Below are 25,073 nucleotides of genomic sequence, written 5' to 3' on the forward strand. Positions count from 1 at the left end.
CCAGATAGAGTATGGAAGTGTTCAATTCACCAGTGTGCCACATGACCTTGCTGTGAAAGGTTTACTGACAGGACCAAGGATCAAGCGGGGTAGAATGGGCCAGACACAGCTTCCTAAAGTCTGTTGTATGAAGCAAGTTTGCAATATACAACCATCTCCTCCTACTACATTAAATTGCTTAATTAGCTCACCATCACATCTACAGATTAACAAGGCATCCTTTCATACCTCACCTGGAAATGTTCTTTCATTCACATTCTTACATGTATACTCCCACCAATGCTTTGTATGGAATGCAAATGCTTGTTCATGCATGTGTGAGAAAATCTATTTTGATCTGCATGCTGATAGCTGGGTTTTTCCTGTGTCAAAAGAATGAAAGGTTACCCTTACTTTATCACATTAATTCTACAAACTGAGAGACGCCCCACAATAGCTGAGGGAGAATGACAACAGTTGACAGAAACCTAAAATAGCAACATCTCATCCCTTTGAGGAAGCCATTTGCAGATCTTGAAATGGGAAAAGGCAGATATCAAAGATGACAAAGTAGGAAGTCTTGTGCCAGCAAACAATTAATGCTGGCAATCTTGTAATGTATATGAATGTCCCTTAAGCACTCTACCACGTGGTATGACTTCTGATACATTGGTGTGGTCACTGCAGTTAATTGAGAGGTGATGGTTCTTCAATAAAAGATGTTATGTTGATAGCTTTCCCTCTATATTTGCCCTGGTAAACAAGCAACATTAAAGAGCCCGCAGATACCACAGTTCTCTGGTCTAATACTGCCATCATTAATTAAGTAGGCCATTTCACTCATTCTACTGCAGAAGCTACATTTCCTGAGGAAACTCTTCCTAACTTTTTTTCCTTGCAGATATATTTAAGGAAGTCATGACCTGCAGCTTTAATGCTCTGACAAATATTCTCTGCAATTCTGTTGACCTCCTGGAGCAATGGCATTTTCCAGGTCATCACAGTTTAACCCATGGTACAGGCCTCAAGTGTGGTATGCTCTTCTTCCTTGGATTATTCAGACTAATGTTTTAAATATCTTGGAAAGACCACCTCTTCAAGCTTATTAGTGATGGGTGCTGGAATGCTATGAAGTATCACATCCAGCATAAATTGATAACATTAAAATCACTTTATCGCAGGTCAAGGCCATAAAACAAATGCCCAGTTTCAGTGGAAAAGGCAAGAATGTACTCCTATGATGTTGCTACCTCACACGATGGTACATTTGCATGCCCTCATATCTGCTCTCTGTTGCCTTCACCGCTGGCAGGTATGAAGCAAACCAAACCAGCCATAGTTGCTAAAAGACAAGGGTCACCTCATTCTTGAGAGTCATATATCTCCAAAATGTCACCAACTACATTGAACCTTCCAGTTGCCTTTGTAGGAGGAATACTAAGTCAGGCTTAAGAGGACATATATTGAGAATGAAGATTAGCATAATTATAAGAAGCATTGATACCTACATGTGTGATGGGCTTTGATCATAACTATTATTGTACCAATATCATATGCATGTTCATCATTCTTGCCAAGGTGTCAGTGACTTTCATAAGTTGATATGAAGGGCAATAGCCTCTCAGACAAATGCATGAGGAACCACTCGTGTTCAAATATAATTGAGGGACAGCCTCACCAGACCAGCCATGCTCTATTCTTCCTTCAAAAAGCCAAAAGGAAATACTCCATTGAGAATGATCCTAGCGTGCCCTATACTGTATTGGGCAAGGAAGGTAGCTTAGGGTAGGGAGAAAGGCAAATGATAAATTAACGTGCACAGAAAGCAAAAATTAAAAATGGGTGCAGAAATATTTCTGCTGATCTTACTACTTTTCTCCATTCACCAGCAATCTGCTGTCATGTGGGAATGATTGTAACTAAATATAATGGAAGTTGTATTGACAGAAAATTAGATATATGGTACCACTAAACATTACCATCTCCTTTAAAAACATCCAATTGGTACTTCTATCATATGCTAGAAATACGATTAGAAAACTTGGAGATGCTAGACAGGACAAAGATTATTTATTCTGTATCCATGACTTATTTCCCACCCTATTATAAAAAAGAATACATTTCCAGATTAAATATTAATTGCTGTTTTACATTATGGAAAAGCAGATAGAGCTGTGTTCAGCAGAATTGGCATATTGAAGATACAATCAAGTACTACAAGCTTGTCCCACTTTGTCAGTTTTCTCTGTATGATGCAGCATCCTCTTCTCTTATTGTAGAATTTTAACTATGAATTATTCAAGCTACATTGAAAAGCCTACTGTCACACTCTTCTATGTGAAAACAGGCATCTTATTATTTTGCATACAGTTTTTTAAAGCACAGAAAATGAATTTTAAAAGTGCATTGTATCTCCCAGATGTTTTGTATAAGATTGAAATGAATAATGCTTCTGGGTAGATTATTGAGCAGGATTAGTAGTTCCACCATTGGTTGTCCACCAATATAGTCAATTAGTTTGGTGATACTTATTCCTGTAAGACCCTGTGGGTGAGAACCAACCTAGCTCACAAAACATTTAGAAATCAAGAATGATGGTTGGTGGACAGACCCATTGCTGTTTGTGCCCGTGAGCTTCTAAAGACAAAATAAATCTGACATCCAAATAAGAGCCATTTTCTCAGACAATGTGGAAGGTAATTAACTTAACTTAGAATAACAAGAGCAACCAAGGAGTCAAAACAAAGAATGGAATCTGGGGAAACTTTATGTCATTGAAAATATAAGAAAAACTATTTCAGTCACGGTATTACAAATTTGGACTGGTTTCTGGTAGTTGCATTGGCATTTCCTAGTTAAAATTTATAATTTGTGTTGGTTTTCTTGGCAAGAATCGGGGAGAAATAGAAGCCCAGAATGAAGATTCAGAAAAGGCCCTTAATTATCATGGTAAACCAGAAAGTTGGGGTCCTTTCACCCTGGAAAACACAGGCTCCAGGGAAACTTGAATGAAGCAATTACAGTGATGAAAGGACCAAACTGTACACATCTGAAAAGATTATTTATACTAGATAAGCTAGGAAGAATGAAAGGACATTTTGCACAAAATTGGACAAATTGTATAACCCTAGAACTAGATTAGATGTCATTTCCGAGAGTGTACTTATTATCTTTGCAACAGCTTTCAGCTATATTCAGTGGGTGTAAGTTCACTGCCAATACCTGAAAGGGAGCTAGAAAAGTTATACCAAATGATGAAACGTGCTTGGATTGCTGAGGGGATCAAAAAGGAATTTACCCAAACTTTTCAATCCCAGGAAGGACACAATGTTTTTCAACTAAATCTGATGATTTACCTTTGCCAGGAGATTACATGGTACATGATAGACAAGGAGCTTTGGGGATCAAATAGTTCAGTTATAAACACATGCAATGAATAAGACACAGTGGGTCAATTTATATTTTTCTGTCCATCTTACTGTATTTGTAAGTAATTTCTTTTGTACTTTGTGGGTAACATACTTTATGAATTTATCCAATAGACTCTATTCCTAGCCATGATTTCCTTTTTGCAATGTAATACTTCCATGGACAAATGGAGTAAGAATATTGAATCACTGTGTTTCAGGCTAGAAAAGATGTGATAATAGTCACTGTTTAATCTGTTTAATCCAAAGGTCTACTGTTCCTCACTCTGCTGTTTTAAAGTTGTGGAATTGTTTAGTCTTTATAAGGAAGCACAACTTAATATGCATTTGGTTCAAATATTGTGCCATCTGATTTCTGGTATGACAATGAGAATTGCCAATGTTTTAAAGACTGAAGAAGTTTCTAATTTTTTTATATCTACAAGTCTTATTTTTTTCCTTGCAATACTTCTATAAGTGAGCAGAGACAAGGCATAAATATAAAGATATTTTAAATTATATTATGCAGAAAATCAAGAAACCAAGTAAAGCTGCAGAAATAAAAGGAATGTTTATCTGAATATGGAGCAAATGGTGATGGGCAGGCATATAACAAATACTGTGTTAGAAGGAGGAAGAGAGTATGGTGACAGGAGGAAAAAACTACATGTAGCAAAGAGGAGGGAAGTGCCCTTTTGTAAATGGTTTGAGGGTTGTGTACTTTTGCACAATAATAGAGAAAATGTTACTGTTGCTGGAAAGCTAAGAATAATATAATCTCAAAAAGCATTCATGCCTAGCTGCATTCATCTTCATTATCTTCATAACACTTAGTATAAACAGCATGAAATTGGTGTTGCAGATGTTGTTACAAAGCAGGAAGGTGTATGCTTTTAAAGCTAAGGAAGAATTTTAGTGGTCAAAGTGTTCAATCATTTCCTCCTAAGCTAAATGATAGCAGTAGCGTTCTTTAGAATCCCTTCTGTCTTTACATTCAGATGACGCATTGTTCAGACAAACACACCGTCAACTTATCCCAAAAGTGTTTCACACGAAGGTAAACTAGCTGAAGTCAACAACAATTATATTAACCTCCCTTGGCTATTTATATGCTGCCTAGTTTTTCATGAAAGAAGCATACCTTTATAAACAAAACAATATGCCTAATCTTGGCAACAGCCTTTTGCTCAATTATTATAATTAAAACCAAGATTTACCGAACATGAAAGAAATCATTAAGAAAAAAATTCTCCACCACATCAACAGTCTGAAGCTTTTCCAATAATCCAAACAGCTTGTTAATTTTTTTTAACAGGGTCCATAAAAATAAGAGTATTAAAAAAAGATGGAATCTGTTTTTTCAGAACACAGAGTAAAAACGATGTCGAGTTATGAGTAATGCTCATGTCTCTCATTCTTTTGCCTGAAGCTCTTTCTCTGTTATCAGTGGACACTGCTGGTGATTTGTATCATTAAAAACAACATAGTTCCTTAGACTTTCAATAGAAAATGACCATGGTATCTGATTGGAAAAGTATTTATCAGATTGTTATAATGGTCATAACACATCATGAAGCAATGGTAATTATTCCAACAGATGGTTTTATTTAATTGAAAATTGTATGCACATTGGGTTTAATCCTGGGACCCAACCTACAGTGTGCCTTTTTAAAACAACTCGCATTGTTTTATTGCATAATCAGAAAATCCTTCAAAGACTAATATCTCCATGTATAATTAAAACAATATTGTGTATTGCTCCATTATTAAGCCTGACATTAAGTGAATTTTTCAATGTGGTGCTTTTTTGTTAACTTAATTTTAATCTGTTCTGACTGAATCTACTGGTTTTCATTTTATCTTTGGCTTTGACGTGATATGACAGCTGGAAGAGTCCTGGTGCATGCAATATGCAAGTGATTATTCAGATGCTGAAATGTACCAACCTGGTGAAGGGGGAGGAGGTGGGTGGGTCCAAGGAGGAAGAAATATGGCTACAGCAAAGGCATGCACTCATAATTTTTGGGAGATGGGGGTGGAGTTACTTACACGTACAAAGTACAAATTCAGATTCAAAGTGGAAGGCTGCAGAAGTTCAGATTGATTGGTTATGGGCTACAGGTGGAAGAATATTTTTGCTTTATTTCTAATTTTGCTTAAGTATCGCTAATAATCAAGTATACAAGCTAATCATCTTAGCTTCATGACCCAACAGTGTTTAGTTGGTGATCCCATTTATATGGACCATTATTACCATATTGCAGTGGGAACTATGATTTGGGGGTTATTTTCTAACATTCAGATAAGATATCTTTATTAGTCACATGTATATCGAAACACACAGTGAAATGCATCTTTGCGTAGAGTGTTCTGGGGGCATCCTGCAAGTGTCGCCACTCTTCCGGCGCCAATATAACATATCCACAACTCCTAACCCATATGTCTTTTTGGAATGTGGGAGGAAACTGGAGCACCAGGAAGAAACCCATGCAGTCACATGGAGTGAACGTACGAACTCCTTACAGACAGCAGCCAGAATGAACCCAGGTCACTGGTGCTGTAATAACATTATGCTAGAGCTCCATTAGAAATATTAACCAGCTTTTTTGCTAGTTTTCTCAGATGCTGGTGGGCCTTGTGTGTACTTCATGACATACTCTTTTTTTTGAACTTGCATCATTCTTGAATGAAGTATTTTGGCTGAAATGTTTTTATCATCTGGTACTTCATCCAAGTCACCTTGTTTCTGATCTCTGGATCTGTCTCTTCACTTCAATGTTACAGTCTTGGGTGGGTGTACTTGATGACTCGTATAGTTAAGCTTTGTATAGAGCCAATTATAATTCAATTATCAAGTGTTTGAACAAGGGCTTAGTGAATGACTCATTCCTTTTTTTTAAATATGTTCCTTTCTGCACACTTTGTTGAGGGGGTTCTGATCAATAGTTTTCCACCATGGGAACCATCAATAGGTCTCAGTTTTACATCATGGTAATAAATCAAGGCCTTCATTAAAGAAAAGCCTTGAACAAGGCTCAAAAGTGTTTGCATCTTCCGCAAAGAACAGCAGAGGCCTCAGTGACAAAGGATTTTTAGGGACAAAAACAAGTATTTTTAGGGACAAAAAAACTATTGCAAATCACAATAGTTGGCTGTTTTGCTATCTCTATCATTTTAAGCAACCGCATGTCAAAAGCCAATTAGATGTTAAATGGAGAAACCCAATACAGTATTGGTTTGGGACCTAAGCTTTCTCATACCTTTGAATTACGATTTGCAGTGAATTTATAGTTTGTTTGGAGTGAATATGCAGTATTCATAGAGATGCAACGACATTGCAATCTAGAGCAATAGCTTCCCTCAAATAAATTGAGAAGTGAAGTAAAAGGTTTCTATCAGGACAGTTAAGGGCACTAGCAAATGGCACATTTTACAGGAAAATTAGCCCAGCACTTTGTATTGAACTGGTCACTAAATTCATGAAGTGGACTAGGTTTATTTTGCATCACAGATGACATTGGAAACCATTCTACACAACTTCAATAAATTTGAAATATTCTTGCATATAGTTATTTGCATCTCTCATGTGGTTTGGTCCATGCTGACCTTTTTGAAAAGTAATGTGGCACATTGTCTTTATGACGTGTAGGAGCTTTTATCAAAAAAGCCTTTTCATCAATTCAAAATGAATAATTACGTTGCAGAAATAGACTGCATGTCTTTGATTGGCAGCAGTGGGGCAGAAGTTATCTGGATACATTCATCATCAGAACTCAATTCCACTGAAATTAACTGGGACAGTCTAAAATAATCAAAATATTGGAACAATCTGTAATAATTTCTGAAATTTCAACCTACATTTTTAAGTTTTCTTCAATTAATTCCATTGTGAAAGTATTGATGTATTTAATTGTACTGAAAATAAGCAAGAAAGTAGAGCAAGTTCACTGTGAACATAGCGTTGCAATTCATCATGTCAAAAGCTTATGGATATGGTTTATTATTTTGTAAATCATCACCCCCGATTCATTTGATTGCTGCATTACACAAGCTATGTACATAACAGACTAAAACATAAAAGAAAAGTATCTAGGTTAAATATTTGCACAGATTGAAATTGTTAAGGGAAGTCAATGTTGAATGTGGTGCTCAACATTGACAAGGAACATAGAGGCACAAAGAAATTAAAATCTTGGGAGGTTATTTTTATTCGGATGTGGGCAGGCTGGCAGAGCTAGCTCTTTATGCCCATTCCTAATGGCCTTTGAGAATATATTATGGAGCTTTACGGAATGTAGGGGCACTTTATCATAGCCATTTGACTTGGACAGAAGTGCAAAACGGATGGTCCTGTGTATACAGGGAAATGTGGTACCAAACAAGGTAGATAATGGCTGGCCAAAATGAAAGTACTTTTGATATTAACACTCCAAACTATCCCTGGGGCCTGACCAAGTGTATTCTAGGACATTGTGGGAAGGTAGAGAAGAAATTTCTGGGGCCCTGGCTGAGATATTTATTAGCCATGGGTGAGGTACCAGAAATCTGGAGGGTGGCTAATGTGGTGCCTTTATTTAAGAAGAGCTGCAAGGACAAGTCAGGGAACTACAGATCAGTGACCTTAACATCAATGGTGGAAAGTTTACTGGAGGGGATTCTGAGAGACAGGATCTACCTGCATTTGGAAAGACAAAGAATAATTGGGGATAGTCAGCATGGCTTTCTGTGTGGGAAATTGTGTCTCATGAATTTTATTCAGTTTTTGTTAAAGAGGTGACAAGAGGATTGATGAGGGCAAGGCAGTAAATGTTGCCTACATGGACTTTAGCAAGGCTAGTCCCACATGGTAGGCTAGCCCAGAAGGTTAGATCACATGGGAATCTGGGTAAGCTGGCCAATTAGACACAAAGTTGGCTTGGTGGTAAGAGTCAGAAGGTGGTAGAGGAGGGTTGTTTTCAGATTGGAGGCCTGTGACCATTGGTGTGCCTCAGGGATCGGTGCTGGGTCCACAGTTGTCTGTCATCTATATTAATGATTGGGATGAGAATGTAGTTGACATGGCTAGGAAGTTTGCAGATGAAATCAAAATTGGTGGTATAGTGGACAGTGAAGAAAGTTATCTAAGATTATAACAGGTTCTAGATCAACTGGGAAAGTGGGCCAAGTAATGGCAGATGTAACTTAACTCGACAAGTATGAAGTGGGAAGCTAAACCAGGGCAGGACTTGGCATGACCCTGGTGAGTGCTATAGAACAGAGAGACCAGGGCTACAACTACATAGTTCCCTGAAAGTGGTGACACAGATAGACAAGGTGGTGAAGGTGTATGGCAAGCTTGCCATCATCAGTCAAGGCATTGAGTACAAGAGTTGGAATGTCATGTTACAACGGTACAAGATGTTGGTGAGATAACACTTGGAGTGTTGAGTGCAGTTGTGGTGGCCTAGCTAATAGGAAGGACGTTATTAAGCTGGAAAGGTTGCAAATAAGATTCACAAAGTTGTTCCTGGGACTGGAGGGCTTGAATTCTCAGGAGAGTCTGGATAAGTTGGGGCTTTTCTTCCAGGAACACAGGAGGCTGAGGGGTGGATAGGAAAGATTTAAAGGGACATGGGTCAACTGCAGGCAAAAAGGACTACCTGATCGGCATGGACTTGTTGGGTTAAAGGGCTGTATAACTCTATGACCCTAGGTTGATGGATGGCAATTCTGCTCATTCATATAAGCTTGTCCAATCTTTCATATAAAAAGCTACTAACTTTTATTTCTGATACCACCCTTTAAATCTTTTTAGCCCTCTCTTCTGTTTAGGGCAACCGAACTGGGCTCTATCCAAGGTTTAGTAAAGTTTTGCATAACCTCAACTTTTCATTTTATTCTTCTAGAAATAAAAAGTGATTAGCTTGCCCTTGTTACTCTTGTATTGATCTATGCTGCAACTATTAGTGGTTTGTGATTTTTGCCTCCAAAATCAAATGCACTAAATAAACTTGGAACAAATAATCCTTGCTATACCCCACACCCTACCTTCTGTTACTCTATTCACAGCTTTCTTTCAGCCAATTTGCTCTGCAGTTTTGACTATGTCCATTAACCTACAATGTGATACTTTATACAAGGTCATTTGGAAACCTCTGGGGCTTCCCAATGCAAGTCTCAGGAATCTTTGGACTCTGCCACAGTCATGCACGAATGTGGATGTCCTGAAGTTCCCAAAAGATGTTGATTGGCAACTAAGTTCTGTCTCTTGACACCTCTCCAACTAACTTGCTTTTCCTTAGTGGGGGAACTTGCTTGCTGCACTTGCCTGCTGCACACACTCTAGTTTAGACCTGTCACAGGTTCCGTGACTTATTTGTATGGAAAGGAATAACTGTGAGGGAGAGAGTTAAAATTTAAAGTGCTTTTTTTTCATTTTTAAAACATTTTCATGATTTTCCATAGAAAGTATCCTTAACATAAATGCAAGCCTGGGGGCAGTTGAGCAGTGAGTGTGAGTAACTTACTGGTGCCAAAAAAATTGGCACCTTTGTATATTACATCAACTACAATACTCGTGCCTATCCTCATTTACCCCTTCAAAAAATATTAAGGATGGTCAAGCAAAGCTATGTTGATCCATTACATTTATTTGATAATATGTGGTCCATATGACTTTATATTTTCATCATTTGTAGGAATTCCACTATAATCTTATAATGAATCTGAATGCTCAGTGCCCCCAGATATATTCTATCTTCCTTCTTTGATGTATGTACAGTGTGAGCTGTCCACCAAACGTCTGACATGACTGCTATCTCAAACAAATTATTAGATTTGTGCAAATAATGCCTTAGTTATCGTTCCCCAGACTTATTAGAAATGCATGGATACCACCTCCAGACCAAGGTGTTTGAAATTTGGTTATTCTATTTAGCCTTTCTCCTCTTTTGATTCTATCATTTTAAATCCCATTTTCTCATGTCAAGTCCATCTAGGTGTCTTCCTGGTAAAATTAAATACAAATATTTATTTAATATATATGCAATGCTGCAATTAATGTCTGCTTTCTCTTTGTTCATCATGTGCTTTGTCCTATTCCTAACCTTCAATTTTCCTCCAGGCCTTTATTTATCACTGGCATTTCATTGGTCTTTAGTTTGTTCTTGTTTTTTTAGTGGGACATACTTTTCTTTGTTTTTATTGAACAGTTTTTAGTGTTCCACATTACTGTTAAATATCATAGTTTGCCAATACTATTGCGCATTACTTTTTCAAGTTTTTTTTTAAGTCTCTCAGAATCAGTTTTTCTCCAATCTACCACTCTGTTCTTTTTCATTATTATTCTGTTCACATTGTTAACTAATACTATGGTCACAGTTTATGGTTACTAGATATCATCCCACTTGAAAACATAGATGAACAACTTCCAGTGGGGCCAATGGAAACTAGTCAGCAGCTAGAACAGAGGCTGTTATTTTTCCCCCTTTAAGAACATGTGACAACTATAAACCAATTACCAACAATTAGCATCTACGGCGATAATTCTGCTGCCCTATTTAAATCAGCAATCAGTTGTACTGCCTTCAAGAAGGGAAATAGAACATGGCCAAGACCAGTTAGTTTAATATTGATGATAAGAAATATCATGGAATCCTTACTATAGGAGAGAATAGTATAATAATATAATTATACTAATAATAGCAGTATAATTGTAAAAAAGTATAATAATGAATAACATAGATTTCCAAAGGGAAAATCTTGCTTGGCCAATGTTAATGGTATTTTTAAAGAAGTAACAATGAGAGCAGACAATAGTAACATAGTAGATATAATTTATCTAGACTATGAAAAAAGTTTCAAACAGGTACCCATAATAAAACGTAGAACACAGTACAGGCCCTTCAGCCCACAATTATGTGCCGACATTTCATCCTGCTCTAAGATCTATCTAACCCTTCCCTCCCACATAGCCTCCCATTTCTCTATCATTCATGTGTCTATCTAAGAGTCTCTTAAATGTCCTTAATGCATCTGCCCCCACAACCTCTGCAGGCAGTGCGTTCCACGTTCCCACCACTCTCTGTGTAAAAAAAAATTATGTCCCCACGTGTTAGCCACTGTTGCCCTGGGAAAACATCTCTGACTGTCCACTTGATCTATGCCTCTTATCATCTTGTACACCTCTATCAAATCACCTCTCATCCTCCTTCTCGCCAAAGAGAAAAGCCCTAGCTCACTCAACCTATCCTCATAAGACATGCTCTCCAATCCAGGCAACATCCTGGTAAATCTCCTCTGCAACCTCTCTAAAGCTTCCACATCCTTCCTATAATGAGGTGACCAGAACTGAACACAAGACTCCAAGTGTGGTCTAACCAGAGTTCTATAGAGCTGCAACATCACCTCGCGGCTCTTGAACTCAATACCCGGATAATGAAGGCCAACACTCCATATGCCTTCTGAACAACCCTATCGACCTGCGTGGCAACCTTGAGGGATCTATCTGTTCCTCCACACTGCTAAGAGTCCTGCCATTAACCTTGTATTCTGCCTTCAAATTCGATCTCCCGAAGTGTATCACTTCACACTTTTCTGGATTGAACTCCATCTGCCACTTCTCAGCCCAGGTCTGCATTCTATCAATATCCTGTTCTAATCTACAGCTACACTATCCACTACACCATCAACCTTCGTATCAGCAGCAAACTTACTAACCCACCCTTCCACATCCTCATCCAAGTCATTTATAAAAATCACAAAGAGCAGGGGTCCCAGAACAGATACCTGTGGAACACCACTGGTCACTGACCTCCAGGCAGAATACATTCCATCTACCACCACCCTCTGTCTTCTATGGATGAGCCAATTCTGAATCCACACAGCCAAGTTTCCCTGGATCCCACGCCTCCTGACTTTCTGAATAAGCCTTCCATGAGGAACCTTATCAAAGGCCTTAGTAAAATCCATGTACATCACGTCCACTGCTCTACGTTCATCAATGTGCTTTGTTACGTTCTCAAAGCATTCAATTAGGCTCGTGAGGCACGACCTGCCCCTCACAAAGCCATGCTGACTGTCCCTAATCAGCCTATGCTTCTCCAAATGCCCTTAAATTCTTTCTCTAAGAATCTTCTCCAGTAATTTGCCCACCACTGAAGTAAGACTCACTGGTCTATAATTCCCAGGGTTATCCCTATTCCCTTTCTTAAACAAAGGAACAACATTTGCCACCCTCCAATCATCTGGGACTACTCCTGTGGCCAGTGAGGACGCAAAGTTCATCACCAAAGGTGCAGCAATCTCTTCCCTCGCTTCCCGTATTAACCTTGGATATATCCCATCTGGCTCTGGTGACTTATCTATCCTAATGTTTTTCAAAAGTTCCAGCACATCCTCTTTCCTCACATCGACATGCCCTAACATATCAGCCTGTTGTACGCCATCCTCACAAACGTCAAGGTCTCTCTCTCTGGTGAGTACTGAACCAAAGTGTTCATTAAGGACCTCCCCTACCTCTTCCGACTCCAGGCACATTTCCTCTTTTGTCCCTGATCAGTCCTCCCCTCACGCTAGTTATCCTCTTATTCTTCAAATATGTGTAGAATGTAGAGATTAACAATATTAGCTGGTCGCAAATAAGACAGTAGAGAATGGTAGTGAAGGATGGTTATTTGCAATGGAAGAAGGTGGTGGGCAATGGTGTTCCAGAGGGATGAATGCTGGGAGCACTGTTGTTCCCAATTTACACTTACATTGCAGAACGTGGTTATATATCACTTGTATTCTCTTAGACTCGAGAATCAGAAACAGAATTTCAAATTGAGTGAGGAGGATACTGGGGAGAAGACAGTCAATAGTGCGGAGAACTACAGCAAGTTATAGAAGGATATTAACAAACTTACAACAATATATTACAATTAATAAACTTTGGGGAAATAATTGGCAAATGAACTTCAGTGAAGATAATTGTGAAGTAGTAGATTTTGGAGGGAGAATAAGGAGGTCACAATATGTCAAAGTATAATCCAGATGAAATAGAGAAACACATAGACTATCCTTAAAAGATATCCCACAGGTTAGCATAGCCATAAAAATAAGCAAACCAAGTACCAGAGTTATGGTCTATACTGAAGTAACTGGAGCATTTGAAGTATAAAAATTGGTCTCAACATCTCTTGGATAAGAAGAGGAAAATCTTTGTGTTCGTGATTATTTTTGCTGTGAGCAACAATACATCTATGCACTTCAGTCGCATTGTGGTTTGGCCATGATATTTGCATTTAATTCTCAGAATGCTGGTTCTACTTCTGGTTTATTCACATAATTAAGTAAGCAGTTGAAGAAATCTGAAATTGCATTTTCCAAGTAAATTCATCTGTGTGAGAAGGCAATATTGTGGCCAGTGCAACCAAGGCTGATTCAAAGTTATTCATTTGCAGTTGAAAATGAACACAACAAAAACCTTAATTCATTCTACACTGCTTGGTCAGGATGACCACTCTGATTATAGGATTACTGGAGTTTACGTTCTGAACTTTTCCTTGTTTCGACCTACACTAAGTTATGACAGCCATTCCTATTCTATTGCTTTCAGTACAATGGACAAAATGTTAGGATCTCCTGTAGTATGTTATAAAAAGGGAGCTATGTATTTGCATTTTGTTCTTTAAAATTATATTTTGACATAAAAATTAGATTTGCAATAAATAACACAAAGGACATTAAATTTAAATCAGATGTTCAAACAGTTTGAGAGGCAACAAAGAATGAACTAAAAGTAGAACAATTTCTAGGCAGCTTTTCCATCATCTTTACTACATGTTACATTTCCAATAATTATATCACAACCTGAGCAAACCTGGCAAATGGGCCACCTTCTGTAAAGCACTGACACATTTTGATATTTTCTCCAGATAGAACATATCCAATAGTCTGCAGTCAATGAACAGAATCATACATGTGCCTGGTAATACGACATTAGAAATGAAAGCAACTTTCAATTTCACAAAATATTCTATCCATAAAGCTCTCATTATCCTTGGTGGTATGAACATTCAAATATGTTTGAAATGTAAGTTGGTGTTGGATTCATTGTTGCTGATTAGCAAATGTTGGTTCTAAGTTTTACAGACCCCAACAGATTGCTCTTCAAAGAAATGAAGGTGTTAGCAATAAAAATTTCAGCATGAAAGGTTCAGTGATGTCTTGTCACATGGTGTGACAAGTCATTTCTCAAGTGATATGCCATGACCATTTTGCCTCCTCACAAAATACTCAATATCACATTTCTTTTCACCTTCCAAAATGAGTTTGTTTTTGCATTTCTATACAGAAACTATTTTGTTCACGGTTAACAGATACTGTGTTGTATAAATGAGTTGTCTCTTTATGTGAGAACCAAACAGTCTGTCTGCACGTGCACCAAACATTTTTTTCAAGAAAATGTTTTCATTGCCAGTGAAGCTGAACAAACCTCCACGCCTGAGCTCAATTGTCATCTTTTAAACAAATGCCTCAGGTGAAATAATTAAATTCTGGCACAGTTACTTAGAAGTTGTTTTGAACAGTAAAAAAAATTCAATCTGTGCCATTGATGCGGTTTTATTTTCAGATCTTTTCATATGTTTAAAGGTTATTATTAGGGTTGAGCGAAAGGTAACCTACTTTGTTCTCTTTCCTTTCTCTTGTTTCCTTCTGCTCTGTACCTTCTCCAGATTAGGAAATAAACTGAACCCAAATCAGTGCACAGCCATCTCTTACATTTATCACAGCAAGAGGAACCTGATTTAACTTTGCTTTCCTTATTTGTGGAAACAACTAAACTTCACAGAATATCTCACAAGTTTGACACTTTTATGATGGGGAGTCTCAGTACGCAATCTTTAAGACTGTATATCGGTCTTACAACTGTCTTATACCAAGTGCAGCCCAAAGCCAATTTCTTTCAGAAGACTAGATCAATAAAAATGAGAAGAAAAGTTACCACTTTATTCACAAATACAACCTTCTGCCATTCCATAGTTCAGAGTCAAATACTCAATGGTACAGCTGTATGCACTAAAGCCCCCACTGGTCAGTTCTAAACTCCCTTAGCAATGAACCCAGAAGGATACTGATTAGTTTTAGTTTTAATTTATTGATTATAACTAGGGTTATCAATTAATGGGAGTTAATATGCTCCATTAACTCAATTGTATTTGAATGCATCTTTTGTTGGGGACATTAAATGCATGTCCTAAAAAAAAAGAACTGCAGACATTAAAAGAAAATAAAATTAAATTTTGTTCACTAACTCCTGTGGGACAAATCCATTCTCAGATTTGTCCAAGATCCATCCACCTTGCCATGAATCCCACACCATCCTCAAACCCACTCTTGGCCGCCACATTGTCCGACCTGCCCCAGCTGTCATTTTGTCACAGACCTATTTGTTGCCATATTACCAGTGCCCATTCCTGGTCCCACAGACTTCATCGTTAAAAGCAACTCTAGTAGTCCACTTTGCTGTATACCCTTGCCCCGCCTCAATTTTTTTCCTCTGAAGCATTCATCCTCAACCCTGTGCTTTAACTGGTAAGAAAAAAAAGTGAACTTCCAAAGTACAAAATTTACAATGCTGCCTGTGAGCCAAATCTGGCCTGGCATGGTTTCTTGAAACCCTGGCTGTAATGTTGCCTAGGACCCTCAGACCGATCCAAGTCCCTCGAGATCCTGTTTCTAATTTCTCTCAGTGTTCTCATTGAACCATTGGAAAAGGCAAAGCAATTGGCATTGGACCATCTAAATTAAAGCCAAAGTGCTCGCTAATTGAGAATTAAAGGCAAGGCACTTTCCAGTGTTAAAGTGAAAACAAAACTGTGATTAATGTACCTGTACTTCTTTTTAAATGGCTTGACAGAACAAGTTTTTACAATTTGTTCAGTTTAAGAAAGGTTAACGTCCAGGACCCGAAATCTAATTGAAAGTTATACAAAACAGCAGTAGCCACAGGCACAGTTGCCATTTTTTGCATGGTAAGAGCCCACAAACATCAGTGGATGAAACACCAGTCTGCTATGTTTTGTGGTTAAATTATGCCAGTGCAGCATTCCTTTGGCATTGCATGGTTATATGCAGAGGTTTTGTACAGTAATTATGGGACAAAGTTACCAACCAACAGAAGCAAGTCAAGAAAGGTTTGGATATTAGAAGATTGAAAGCTGAAATGTCTGTGATAAAGATTCTGAGAACAGAACATTAACAAAGACAAAATTTTAAGTTTATGATTATGCCATTCTGCTCTTGTAAACGATTTGCTGAAAATGATGACAGCTTGTTAATCAATTGTATAAATTATTCATTAATCCCCATTTCTATCTCTAAAATCATGCTCTACATACGCCATTAATTTGATCATTTGTAAAACCGTGAGCCTCAATAGTACAATTCTGCGTAATCGGAGGCTGTAAGACGATCACCCTAAACTCTGGAGGGATGCAATTAGATTATGATACAGCTCTATTCACTTTAGCTGCAAATTTCATGATGAGTCACAATGTTACTTATGGCCCATTGCCGGTTGAATAAAATCATTGTTTATAATTTTCATTATTCATCTACTTTCTTCCTGTTGCAGAGATTTTAGTTTCTTTTGTCGTGCTATGTGAATGTTCTCTGGCTTGTATGACAATGTGGTATGCACATCAGTTTTAAATTTTATTTTGTTTTAATAAACATTAAATTGAAAGTGGCAAAACCAGTAAAACTAAAATGACAACAATTTTCCTTTCTCTTGGTTTAGGAACAACCAGAGACTTAAGCTTCCTAGCTGTTACCCATCCTTTCTTTATATGTTAGAATTACAATGTAAAGAGACATTCAGATTTTTGTTGTTGTGATCACCTTTGGAAAGGTATCACAAGAGGAAGATTTGAGTAATCATGCAGGTGTTCCTAATGTTTATGTCTAAATTTCTCCCCAGCTTGACCTTGATGAAGATACTTCAAAAACATTTAAACTTTCACTATACTAGAAATACTATTAAAATAGAGAACCCCCAGTCACAATTACCAGCATATATACTTGAGGAGAATTGGTTTTGTTATTACATACTTTATATAAAATTGCAGATCTATCAGATTGGTAACTTTCAAAATAAATATTGTCCACTTACAATAGCTCAGATTAATTGTATTACACTTAATCTTAACTAATTTGATACTTGGATGGAATATGGTCTTCGAAGTAAGAACACCTCATGCTTACAGCATCAAATTATAGGATTCCTCAAAAGTGACACTTTATAACTCAGCTGGTTTTGATATTCAAACTATAAACATAACACAGACTCAAAGGCTTAATTTTTTTTACATTGGCAGGGATAAACACACAAACCACGGACATTCCATTCACTACAGACTCTGTAGAAGGGTTTGATCCAGACACGAATGGGAATTTCTTATTAGGGCTTTGAGGTATGTTAAAAATCTTAATAGCAAAAGCTTCTTTTGCAAATGGTCTTCAGACTGTATTTTAACGTTATTCAGATTTTTTGATTTTACTACATGCATACCTTCCAGCAGGAGGGACTGGATAGTGATCAGCAGAGGGAACATTGATTTCTTTCCCCCTTACTTTAGCCTAAAGCACCAAGGTCAATTGCAGCCTTGAATAAGATCATTACAGAGATAGAATATGGGATCCTTTTGAACTACATAGCTTTCCACCATATCTTGCATTTAGCAACTGAGGACCATTTTATCACATTAAGAAGTCTAGGAAAAAAAATGATCATGCCAGAGATTGCACAGCACTTCAATGTCTTAACTTTGAGGTAAACTATGGGAGGGAGTAGAAAAAAAAATAAGCAAATTACCAAAGTTCATGCTGCATGAACTTATCGTGGCAGAACCTACATTCAGGGCATTGTTGTTGGGTGTTCAGAAATTTAGCTTGCACGAATGCTACTCAATAAAGTGAGAATGGTCTTTTAAAACTGGTGCCACATTCCTGTTTCCAATTGACTCAAAACAGACCATTTTATCAAGAATGGAAAGAAAAAGGTCATTTCAACATAAGGGACAAAACAATATTTTCAATCATTCTTGTAATTTTGTGCCCAAAATTACTGATCATACATTGAGTCACAGGTGCTGCAGATAAATGAGATGATCTCAATATAACAACCGATAGTACCTTCATTTCCCTCCGACCATCTCTATTGTGCTTTTCACAAAATAAAAATGTGATTCATTTCTTTTTGGTATCCATGAACAATGTCACAGAAGTACAGACACTATTCAGCCGATTGCCTAGTACTGCCATTTTGAAAGAAGTTCTGATTTAGTCCATGCTGCACTATTCACCAAACAACCCTTCACCCCACCCCACCCTCCTCCTTAACCAGCCCCCAACCAGTTTTCCCCAAAACCCACAAAATTAGCTATTATCAAGGGCATGCAATCTAATTCTACAATACCTTTTAGTAGTGTGCTCCTTATGTTAATAACGCTGTGTGTGAAGACACTTCTCCTTTAGTTCTTTTGCTGATTTGTGTGCTTTAGTTCCTGACTCAATTGCCAGAGGAACAGTTTCTCTCCACTTGCTGTCTAAACCACTCAACATTTTGAAAACCTTCATTAGCTTTCCTTACAACCTTCTCTAACTAGGGAGGCCACTCACAGATCTTTCAAAATCTCCACATAACAAATAAAAATCATCATCCTTGGTATCCTCTCCAGGATCTTGGAATTCTTCCTGGAATGTGGTGGCCAGATTTCTACACAGTATTCCTACTGAGTTCTAACCATTAATTTGGACAGATTTAGCATGAATTCCAGGATTCCAGATTTAATTATCAAATAAGCCAGATATTCTTTGTTGATTGGCTTGTGAACTTACCCCGTCAACTTCTACTATTTGTGTAGGAAAAACTCCAGATTTGTCTACTTTTGAACTCTATGCTAAAAAGTACGATTGGTGTTCCCCCGAGGTTTTTTACACTTATTTGCATTAAATTGCATCTGACACACATCTGACAATTCCAAAGCCAGAGTACAATGGGTGGAAGTGATTATCCAGTAGACTTAGAATGACTGAGTTCAAAATTCTAGGCAAAAGTAGTTCTAGATTCCAAATGTTTGTTATAAGATACTTTATCATGTGCCTTTTGAAAGCCCCAAAGTACACCACCTGCTATAATGCATTCATCAGCTCCCTTTGTTACATCATCAAAGAACCCAAGTTTATAGGACTCAAATATGCCTTTCTCCAAGTAACTATGGTCACTAGTAGATTTTCCATCACTCACATTGGAATGAGTGGCTTGCAATTAAAAGGTCTATTCCCCTATTTTAACAGAAACATAACATTTACAATCTTCTGTACCTCTGGCATCAGTCCCATAGCCAAGTAAGATAGAAAGATTATGCTTGGAATTGTTTCTTCAGTCCCCTAACTTCTCTCAGCAACCTAAGACATACCTCACTGGGACACAATAACATTACCAGTTAATTATGGTGACCCATTTAGTACCCCTTTTTTCTCTTGTCCAGCATCTCTGTTTCCCTTTTTCTCTGCTTCAACATTAAGTTAATCTTGTCTACTTGCAGAGACAGAGTACTCACGCAGTACCTCAGTTACACTTTATGTTTCCCACTGGAAGATTTCTTTTAATGTTCCAAACCGGCTCCAATATTCCTTTAATTATGCTTTTTAAGAATAAATAGTCGGGTTCCTCTTATGGTTCCTTCTAATCTTTTCTCATGCTCTTTGCCTTCTTTAGATAATTTTTAGATTTCCCCACACTTTTTGTACTTTGCCTATGCTCTTGTCTTCTACACCAGGAATCTGTCATAAACTTCCTTTTTCTGTTTTATTGTGACCTCTATTTCCTTAGTCACTCAGAAGCTCCAGCTTTGGATGCCCCACCTGTCCTCCTTAGGGGCATATGCTTGGTTTATATCATATTTCTACCTTGAAGGCATGTCGTTGCTCATTAATGTCACAGGAGACATACAGTAAAATGGAACAAATACAAAATGCTTGAAATTGAGATTAAGGCAATAAATCAAACTGTGTTTTTGAAAACTTTTCTAACTCATTTGTGACATCAGAAATTTTCAGTTGAATTACTACCTTGCAACTCACCATTCTCCATTTCTGTCAGAACATTACAATGTTTGTTTGTGGAAGTTGAGTCACACAGCTGTTTGCAGCAGATAAGTTAAAAGTGAATTAAGGTGGCATTGGTTAACAGTGGACAGGATAGAATGCATATAACAGCTTTTGTCCATTAGACTTAGAACATTTCCAAATTACTGAAGGCAACATAGCAATAATAACATTTTCCTATCCGCAAAGTTTGATTTAAGGATCTTTTAAAGAAGCACGTCTCATGATTTTTTGAAGCACACTTGCCTCACAATTTCTTGGGTTGTGATGCCAACCATGGCCCTATCACTGACCATGGGGGTCATTGGGAAGAAACCTATGGACAGCTTGGATGGCTGTAGCAGTTTTTGCAAAACTTTGGCACCTGCTTGTCTACCTGGGCCAGAAATTGTGATGTTGGTCTATTTGTGGTGGGTTTCAAAACCCTATACCACTCTCTCCTGAGACGTGACAATCACTTGACCCCTCGACATTTGAACATGTGATGTCTCTGGCCTGCCCCACCATTAGATAAAGTTATTGCTGATGTAATCTTCACCTCAACTCCACTTTTCTGCCTGTTCCTCATTATCTTTGCCTCACCCATGGTGCAGAAATGTATCTGTCTCAGGCTTGAATATTTTCAGTGATTCAGCCTCCACAGTTTTGTGGTAGAGAATGCCAAACATTCAGAACCCTCTGAAAAAAGAAATTCCTCCTCTTCTTCACCTCAAATGGATGATCCCTTATTCTGAAACTGTGCCTGTTAGTTCTAGATTCCATCATGAGAGAAAACATCTTCTCAGTATCCATCTTGTTAAGCCTCCTCAGAATCTGTACGTTTCGAGCATCTTATCCAAGTTGCAATACTGCATTTTGCACTGTCCATGGATCTAACTTGAAATTCACATACATGTATTACCCAATAGGGCAGTTGGATTCAATGGGTTATAATGGAAAACACAGATTAATCTTTCCTCTCACCGTCACAGGACACTGAGCGCAATTGCAGTTCATCTACTCTCATCCCAAACAAAATAAGCAAACTCAGTGTACTACAGGAACCAGAGCAAGGACCACCTGGGGTCATCAGGGAACCCTATGTACTGATCTAGCGGAATAATGGAAATGATAGTGTTAGATAAACAATGCACAAAGAAAGAGAATGCCATGGTTAATATCAGATTTTTGAAAACATAGAAAACGTCTTGAATCATGTGTTAAAATTGAAACTTGATGATCAGATTAAAATGCAAGTGGAATGGGTGAAAGAATCAAGTCTTTTTTAAAATGGTTATATATTTAGCAGTCCACAGATGCAATCGACTGTTAGGTGCTGCATAACATTAGTCCAAATAGCTCAGGTCAATTTTCCTTCCTTAACCAACTGATGACAAGGCACATGACAAGGTGAAACAATGAACAAAATCTGATAGAACAATGAAATACTATAACAAATTCAAAGTTAATGAATTGTTAGAATTTCTTAGTTATCTCTTGGTAATATTAAACACTTATATGGTGAACATGAGTAATAAGAAATGGAAGTTATGGGATAAAACAACTGTCATGAATCAAATTGTCATCATGGTTCATCACTTTGTTCTGAAACTCACATCCATCATACAGTAGATAAAACTTTCCATTAACATGCTCTTAGATCCTTGCAAAATTTTAAAGGGTTGACTGTCACTGTTGAAAATATATAAGTATGCATAGTTTGAACTTATATTGCAATTTGTGATTTTACTCATGTGAATAGTAATAACAATTCATTACAAAAATCTTCAATTAAATGGTTTTGATGTTAAAACATGCTTTTATGCATTGTATATTAATTAGACTGGTTTTGAACGCTGAGCATTCTTGTACTGAGAGCTATGTTAATTTTACTGAATTTTAATTTCGTGCACATTTTGCAAATTCATTAAATTAGCAAAATTAAGATCTTCACAAAAGAAACTGTACATTTTCTTTGGATACAGGCAATTGTGAAGAACCAATTACATTTTGCAGTACTAGAATGCGCTTCTCAAAAACATTAACAATTTTAAACATTCTTTGTGGGTGGAAAAAGATCCAGGAATGTTTTGAGTAACGTGAGCCAAGGTGTCTGTAGTTTCAAAAAAAAGATTTAACAAATGTAAACTATAGAGTTAGTGGTACACCTGTGTGGGGCACACTCCCTACAATCTCACAGCCATAACACTAATAAGAATTGCAAAATTCTTCTCGTTTTACGATCTGATGTGGAGCTGAAAGTAGTAACTACTAAATCCTTCACAGTCTAATCCTGCTATTTTATCATGGAGTGTTAAACAACTATTGAACATTATCTGATAATATGACTACAAGTATTCTGATACTTTGTTTGCTTTTATTGGCAATGGGAGGTTTTCTCAAAAGTCAATTAAATCTGTGGATTGGTAGGTTAAATAAATAATGGAAGTTTATAGTTAAAGAGCTATTAATTTAGCAATAGTAATTTTAGATTTTAAGTATATTGATTAATTAAGCATTCACAAATAGAAATGACTATTTTTTTCATTTTCATTTTTTTTCATTTTCATTTTGAAAGTGACGAAGTTTAAATTATGTTTCTGTATTTTTTAATCTTTCTTATATGTTCAGATTATTTTCATCTTTCTCTGCTAATTGATGTGATTATTCTAGGAGTCCATTTGGATACAGTTGCAATGGTTTTCCAAATACGATTCATTTGTCTGTTATTTAACTTCTGTGTGTTTGTCTGTTTACTTAGCACAACATTAGCTACATTAAGTACATTTATATTAATAGTCTTCATGTGCACAAAACTAAAATTCCCACAATCATATTTTTATAAAACTGTTGAATAGCAGACTTTACATATCAATTTAGTCTATAACATTCAGTGAAATGGGTAAGTAGATGGATGACCATTTCTCATTATCATTTACTGTACCTTAGTAGTTGTGAGAAAATTATACTTTAACATTCATGGCTTGTCGAGATGTTCAGGGAACAATATTATGCTTAGAGGAAGGTAATATTTTAATTCAAGTGAAACTGCAACAAAATGATGCAGAACTACCTATTTACTTTATTGAATTAGTGACATCTTTTCACAACATTATTAATTCTTGTTCTCTTTCTCAAGTACAAACAAAAATAACTCTAAAATGCTTCATTGTGGCTTAACCAGTTTCAGCAACTTTTTTTTAAATGATTGAAGAAACTGAAACCCATCAATGAAAGTGATGAAGTATAGGTTTGATATTATTTCAATTGAATTACTATTTAAAAAATGCTGGACTTCCATACAATTTTGAAAGTATTTATCCTTATTCAGATTTTATTTTACTTTAGCCATTTTCCTTTCAATGAAGGGAAGAAATGCAAATAAATTAAAGAACTAATCATTTCTAGACACTGATTTTTGTATTGAGAATTGTACAAATGTCAGAAAGTGGTGGATACCTGCTGGTAGGTTGAGAAACATGCTTTGTTTGTTTAGTATGTCATTTCTGGATTCGACAAACAGGTGTAATTACCGTATAGCCCTGATTAATTAGAAGTGTAAAAGAAAGCTTTTTTTCCCAATATACCTTTAAGCATTCCTTCCAACTAGGAGCATTAAATAAAGGACAGCAAGATAATACTCAAAATCCCATGTTTATCTTTTCAAAGAACTAGAGGAGCCTTACAAAAGGCAAGGCATGAGGACCCATTTCAAAGAACTAACATTGTTTTCAGAGGCGTTAGAGCAGTTTGTTAGGAGATTAAAATGCGGCTTTGAGCAGTGTGTGTGAGGCTTTCTTTGTGTTGGGGTTGATCCTGTTGAATGTAACTTCTGTGTGTTTGCTGGTGTACACACCTGTGTTGTGTGAATGTTTTGATCTGCCAGTCCTTCTCAATCATACGACTAAAGCTAAGAATCCTTTCACACCTTTGTCCTTCTCTGTTGTCAGCTTTTGTTTATTTTCCTTGTCCTGTCACACGTGTTCCAAAAGAACTTCTCCTCAAAAGCCCTCTGTGCCAAAATGATGGGCTAAAGTTTCTGCAAACAGAAGAAAACAGGGACTTCCACCAGCGAAGTCCACTACGATGGCAGACAAAGGAAAATAATCCTCTTGCCAGGTGAGAGCCCAGGCTCTTCTCACATACCTTTGCACGCCTTTCTATGAGTGATGGGCTTTGTCATGTCACGATAGTAACCTTCCTTGCAGTAGTGGCAGTGGCGACCTGCTGTGTTGTGGCGGCAGTTCAGGCAGACTCCTCCACTCTTCCGACCAGAAAGTTTAAAAAGTTCCATGTTAAAACGGCAACGACGGGCATGCAGATTGCAGTTGCAAGCTGAAAAGCAATATATATATGTCAATCAATGGAAATGAAATCAATTGGCTAACAAATAATTGAACCATTACTCTGCAATCTTATTACTGCTACCCACTTTGTATAGAATCCCTACAAATACACGGAATTGAATACATGACACAAAACCCATAACTAATAAGTAGAATGAAAGTGTCAGGAGCCTAGGATCAGTAAAATCATACAAGCCACAGTGTTACAATGGAAATGCTTATAAAAGGT

The 25,073-nt window shown here is 37.2% G+C and overlaps 1 protein-coding gene across 1 annotated transcript in view; it reads right to left on the bottom strand.

Moving 5' to 3' along the window:
• Positions 1-25,073, bottom strand: part of ntn1a (netrin 1a) — a 159,271-nt gene that overhangs the window by 57,953 nt on the left and 76,245 nt on the right. The window contains exon 3 of the mRNA XM_052032819.1: positions 24,645-24,833. Coding sequence (XP_051888779.1) covers positions 24,645-24,833 — 189 coding nt within the window. The remainder of the gene's footprint in view (positions 1-24,644; positions 24,834-25,073) is intronic.

This window comes from Pristis pectinata, chromosome 18 (assembly GCF_009764475.1).
Source record: "Pristis pectinata isolate sPriPec2 chromosome 18, sPriPec2.1.pri, whole genome shotgun sequence".
NCBI lineage: Eukaryota > Metazoa > Chordata > Chondrichthyes > Rhinopristiformes > Pristidae > Pristis > Pristis pectinata.